This window comes from Nicotiana tabacum, chromosome 17 (assembly GCF_000715075.1).
Source record: "Nicotiana tabacum cultivar K326 chromosome 17, ASM71507v2, whole genome shotgun sequence".
NCBI classification, from domain to species: domain Eukaryota; kingdom Viridiplantae; phylum Streptophyta; class Magnoliopsida; order Solanales; family Solanaceae; genus Nicotiana; species Nicotiana tabacum.
The window spans coordinates 56211972-56218084 of NC_134096.1; the positions used below are offsets into that span (position 1 = coordinate 56211972).

General features: G+C 36.3%; 1 protein-coding gene across 2 annotated transcripts; it reads left to right on the forward strand.

Moving 5' to 3' along the window:
• The first annotated feature begins 341 nt into the window (after positions 1-341).
• LOC107761130 (uncharacterized) lies at positions 342-5845 on the forward strand. Of its 2 annotated transcripts, none has more exons than XM_016579301.2 (10): positions 342-501; positions 1756-1975; positions 2856-3013; positions 3114-3259; positions 4099-4161; positions 4262-4354; positions 4689-4850; positions 4968-5074; positions 5166-5287; positions 5370-5845. In XM_016579301.2, the coding sequence occupies exons 1-10, from the start codon at positions 393-395 to the stop codon at positions 5624-5626; spliced, it is 1437 nt and encodes a 478-aa protein (XP_016434787.2). In that variant the 5' UTR covers positions 342-392; the 3' UTR covers positions 5627-5845. The 2 variants fall into 2 exon arrangements, with proteins under 2 accessions (XP_016434787.2, XP_016434788.2); XM_016579302.2 differs by having other exon boundaries at positions 1759-1975.
• The last annotated feature ends 268 nt before the right edge of the window (positions 5846-6113 follow it).

The window sequence follows — 6113 nt, forward strand, 5'->3', positions numbered from 1 at the left end:
TACCCACTCAAAAGAAAGCAAAAAATTGACTCTTCTTTTACTACTAATAGCTAATTGGCTAATATTTCTAGCATTTGGTTAATATTAGTAATGTTTTATGAATTAGCTAATTTTTGTAATAAATTGCTTATGGGCGAACATAACTGGTAATTTCCCACAAGAAGAAGGGAATTGTACCTGTTAGTACTTCAGTCCAAGTATAATGAGGCCAGAGATTGGGCCTCTTGTCGATGGCCCAAAGGTTCCTCTAAGTAGGCCGTACCGCTAAAATCTGCACGAGCCCAATCCAAAATTTTCTTTTCATATAAACCGGAAAATAATTACTTCGTATTTTCAGTTTGCTCCTTCATAAAAGAAAACGGTGTGTGTTCCTTACTCCAATCGCAAAAGCAATGGGTGTAGCAAATTCTTCGCGTAGAGTATTTGCTCTTATTCTATGGCTCCTCTTCGCATTATGTCGCACTTCGACCTCCATAGTCCACGCCGATGAACTGTCTTTAGGTAATATTCTCTTAAATTCTAGGGTTCTGAAAACATTCATTCTCTTTTTCTTTTTTTTCATTACTTTCTCGACAGCCCACAGGCAACATGCTAGGATTTTTTTTGAAGTATTTAAGATTATGAGTGTTTGGCACTTATGGTTCTTGCTTTAGGATTTTAGTCTTTGTAACATAAATCTGTGTGCACTTATTTGCATAAATAATTTGAATAAGGGCTTATTGGTTTTGACGTTGAAGTTGCTAGAGTTTGACAGTTAATTTGAAACTGTTTTTGAATTTCGAGAAGATTCTTTCTGATGAGATAAAGTAGAAAAAGATATGGTGTCCGGGCCAGCTTGCACGCACATCAATTAATTCTTCCGGTTATATGCTACATTCCACCATCAAAGGTACCGGATAACTTTTTTCCACCAAGGTTTGGACAGACGGGAAAAAATCACCTAGTGTCTTTTTGTCTCCGCTAGTTTCGATGAGATAAAGTAGGAAAAGATACATTTTCGGTTAATATTTAGGATTCTTTGTCGCTTATCAAAATGGGACTTTGAAAAAGATACATCTTTTGATTACTTGTAGGCTTTCTTGTTGCTTATCAAAACCGGGACACTGAAAAGATACATTTTTTTGATTAATTTTAGGCTGTTTAGCGACACTGGTACATTGCATATGGAATAAGAAAGAGGTTCCTGAGCTCCAGAGCTAGATGGGCTGATTTTTCTCTAATGACTTCTGTCTCACTTGTTAGTTCAATTGATATTATTAGTGCTCAAATATCTGTAGTACTGATTCGGGATGCACTAACTTCGTGAATTAGTACTAGCTCGTTATTTGTTTATGTTATTATTATAGTTATGTACTTGCACATCGTGTTCTACCTCTTTTTGTTGAGTTCATTTGGATGTCTCAATCTCGATTTTGATATCGAGAGAAAGCTTACCCAGCGAGAATTGGTAGTTTTTTCTGATAGCACCTCCTTTACAGTGGGTAGTTCCCCTGCATAAGTCCAATATTTAGGATGCTGATTGGTAAGAGGTTGTCTTTTTTTTGGGTAAGAGACTAAGAATGATCCTTTGGTGAAAAAGAGTTGCATGAAGTTTTCAGCATTCCCTTTTGACGAGCTGTTAGTACAGCATAGAGCCAAGCTTGTGCTCCTAAAAGGCATTATAACATGTTTATACCATGTAATGGTAGATTTTTCTTTCAATTATTAGATGCTGGATTAACCTATTATAATTTCCTTCTTCTTTTTTGTATCCAGCAGTTGTATCTCAATCTACCACTCTTGAGATATCTCCAGGAATAGTGGTGGAAAACTCTCCTGGATCTAAGCCAGGAACTAAAGTCATTTGTGAGAGAGTTCAAATCCATGGCTTATCAAGGCTAAAGAATCTGAAAAAGTATGCCCATTCAGTGAAGGTGAATGTATCATATATCAATCCAAGTGGACGTCAACCTAATGCTGAGGTCTGTTTCCATAGGTGAGCCACTAACACTTTGTTTCTCTGTTATTTAAATTCTGAGTACTAATGAAATTTCGACGGATGCTTCTTGTAGTCTATTTCATTCTTTCTGTTGACCAGTAGTTTCAGCATAATGACTTTTTTGATTGTGAAAAATCATAATGGATAAGTTGCTGGCAGCTTGATATATTTTCTTCATGGCTGCTTTTGTTGTTGATGAATCATTGTTTTTCTATAGATCAGAGAATTTCATTAATTGCATTAAGATTCTGTCAATAATCTCTCTCTCTCTCTCTCTCTCTCTATATATATATATATATTATGTCTATCATCCTTCTTCTAATCCTACCCAGCTCTTTACACAAATACGTGATTAATTTTTGTTTTAAATCACATCGTATGTTAATTAATCTCCCACCTTCTGTGTACTTGTTTTTACTTGTTAAAGTTGTGTCAGTTTGCCTTATAAAATATTTAATGGTCTGATACATATTTAAGAACCTGGTTATATTACAGGCAAGATCTTTATGGTTGAAGGGACACTTCTCTCAGGAATTAAACTTATGACCGTCCTTTCTGCTGTGTAGTACAATGTCTAAGCTAATATTGATGTCTAATACTGGTGAGTAATTACTAGTATCAGCCACTTATCGCCCAAAAAGAAAAAAACTACTGGTATGACCTGTCTAATGATAGTTGCTTTTGCTTCAAAGTTTATGCTTCTTGAGCTCCTAAAAATCAAACCTCTCCAACTGAAATAGCATCTGATTGTAAAAGACAGCTAAAGAGGTAGATACCTTTTGAAGGTCTGATAGGTATAGGTGGTCCAGTTCATCTTTAATGTCTTAAAATAATGTGTATGTTTATAAGTTATTGAGGGCCCTTTTCAACTTTGCAGGAATCAATCCCTTGAAATTGGGATGTGTCCGCCAGGCCAATGGATGAAACTAACCAAGGGTTCATGGGTGAGATCTATGTCACCTTTCGATGAAAAGTTCTTGGATATTAGAATGACAAGCTCGTCTAAGCAAACTCTTCAGGTCTCGCTGCATGAAGGTTTGTTCTTCATGTTTCAATCTGAAATTGACTTCTTTTTTGTTTTTCTTTTTCCTTTAGCATGAACTCTATTAAGTGACTTTAATATTCTTTTCTGCAGAGTTTTGTTGGTATCGTGTCATTTTTCTGGTACTGGGAATACTGTTAATTACTCTGGCATCCTTCCTTAGCAAGTCTCTAGTATTTTACTATGGTGGTGCTATGGCAGTAGGGGTTTTTCTTGTGGTACTGATGGTTCTTTTCCAGGTAACTTCGTACCCTTGCATTCTCAAAGAAGTATCCATACTTTTATATAAATATCCCTTTTTCTGAGTGCAAAGAGGAGCCCTGCGCTAGGTTGCTGCTTCTCTCTGTTTTTTATATTAAAGAAGCATTGAAGGTCTTGTTGGGATTGTTACTTCAGTTTCAAATCTTGACATGTAGTTCAAATCTACAATGCAAACTGTTGTAGTTGATTTCAGAAGCTAAACTACTTTGTTAACTGTGTATCTGAGATAATTATTTTTCTTGTAATGAGAAATGTTTTGCAACGAAAAATTGCAGAGTAGCACCATAGAAGTTTCACAGTAGTGCTCATACAATTAATCATGTGTGAATAGAAGATGGATCTAGAACTTGCAAAAGTTCACCCAAATGTTGGCTGGAAAACATGAAGAAGAAGAAGAAGAAGAAGAAGAAGAAAGCTAGAAAAAATGCTAACATTGTTAACCAATTTCATGATATCACCTTACAAAGGAAAGCCGCTCAGAGAGTTTCATGTCTTAAATTTGTTTTTTAGTATATTTTTTTTAAAATGTTTTGATCTTGGAGCCAGTCAAGAAATTGAGGGTGCCTGATTCACAATTTTGAACACTACCAGTAGAAACATTATTCCAACTAACAAATGAATCAAATGATGTATGTCATCCTCAACAATGTTGACTAATCATAATAAAGTAAAAGTACATGTTCAATATTTTTTATTTGAGCGATGTGCATAGCAGCTATATACCATGTATGGACATGTGTAGATGTATGCACCTAGGTGCATATCATGCTTCTATGTTTAAATTTTCTGATTGACAGTTTGGTACTTCTGATGACAGGGGATGAAGCTTCTTCCGACTGGTAGGAAGAGCTCACTAGCAATATTCCTGTATTCATCCATTGTGGGTATCTCTCCCTAGTATAAGTATACTCTTAGCATTTATTCTTTATACGATTCTTTTTAAATTTTATAATTAAATGTTGCTATTTGTTTTTGTTCAGCTTGGTGTAGGATCTTTCTTTCTACGCTATGTGCCTCAATTGTTGCGTTCAATACTTAACGAGATTGGTATTGGTGAAGACATGTACAACCCTGTATGTAAGTTCTTATTGTTGGTTCTATTAGTTGACTTACTCTTTGGAATGTTAGGTTTTGTCCACTCATGTTGTTCAATATTGGGTACCTTTTAGGAAAACCTTTTGCTAAGGGTTCTCATGCCAATGAAAATCCTCACATCACTTGATGTTGAGTGCGTCTATTAGTTAAATGTCCGAAATTAATGTCAGAAAAGCATATGTTGCAAACTCCTACTGTTATTTCACGATAAAATATTTGAATTTTCATTAGTGCGATCTGCTTTTGGTTTCTGCACTGAGAATTCTGCTTTCCATGGAATTTTGGATGACATGGACTGATCTTTTGTTGCAGTTGGCAATATTTCTGCTGCTTTTCCTCGTAATTGCTGGAGCTTGGTTGGGGTTTTGGGTTGTTCACAAACTTGTACTTGCAGAAGACGGATCCATTGACACCGGAGTATCTCAGTTTGTCGGTTGGTCCATTCGAGTTTTTGCTTCTGCCTTGATTCTTCAGGTCCTTTTTTTTTTAATACTACAGATCCATTTGGTCCTCCAAAGTTCTCACACTTTTTGGACTATAGCCCTTACTGGAGTTTAATTGGACAGTTACATAGCTTTACTTTTTCTTCAGAGTTCTCTGGATCCTTTATTGGCTGCGGAGGCATGGATATGTGGAGTGTTGATTTCCTCAATCTTGAGGAAATTAATCCGTCCCAAATACGTTCTACGCTTTTGCAAGTGAGTCTTCCCTTCTTTTTTTTCCAATTCTTCAGACCTTTGCTTCTGCAGTTGCTTCATATTTTCACATTCCGGTTTTCATGCAAAGCAGGAATTTATCACAAATAGACACGAGTTATCTCTGGGAATCTCAGGATTCATACACATCACCGATAAAAGGGTCATATGGTTCCAGGATTTCCCAGAGAAATCGGAATGACACAATCAGCCGAGGTTAGCCTAATTTAGCTGTTACTTATTAGTAGATGAACTGAAAAGTTGAAGGTGGAGCTTCTCTTATGTGTTTTTCCTGCAGGTTCTCCTATCAAGCCGTCAAGCTTGTTATCAGAAACAGATACATTCTATTCTACATTCCACAACACTCCTGAACGGAAGAAACATTCAAAAGATGAGTGGAATAAGTTAACTAGAGACACCACAAAGAAGGCAATGGAAGAGCTTGTTTCTTCCCCAGATTTTAGCGAATGGGCCGTTGCTCATGCAGATAGGATTACTCTAGCTCCAAAGAAAGAAACAACCGCTAGGCAGAGAAGGTGGTACCAATGGCTATGACAATAAAATGTAAATTTCTAGTGGGTGGAGACCCTAGGTGTCCAGACTTGTTGTAAAATGCTACGCATTTTTAACTTAGGTAGTGATTCCTTCTTGTAACGTATGTATTGTGGTGTGTCTACGTTCTTATTAGTTTGAGCTAGTGTAACCTTATTGACTTGTACAAGGCACTGGAACTGACTACTTATTTTCGTTGAATGTGACAACTGGATGATAGAATGGGGCATTTTGCATTGTAGGTATCGTGTGGCTTTACTTGCAGTTGCAGATGTGAGATGACTATAATAGTAGCAATTTACAATCTGTCATATGATATGTGCCATTGGTGATTATTACATAGTTTCCTTTAAGTTCAGCATCCTCTAAACTCCCAAATGGGCAAGCCATTATACTGTTTTTGTCTTTGTTTTTTGAAGTTTTTAAATTGTTAATGACTCTCAATACTAAAATCCTATACAGTTTGAGAAGAGATACCTAGCAACAAATT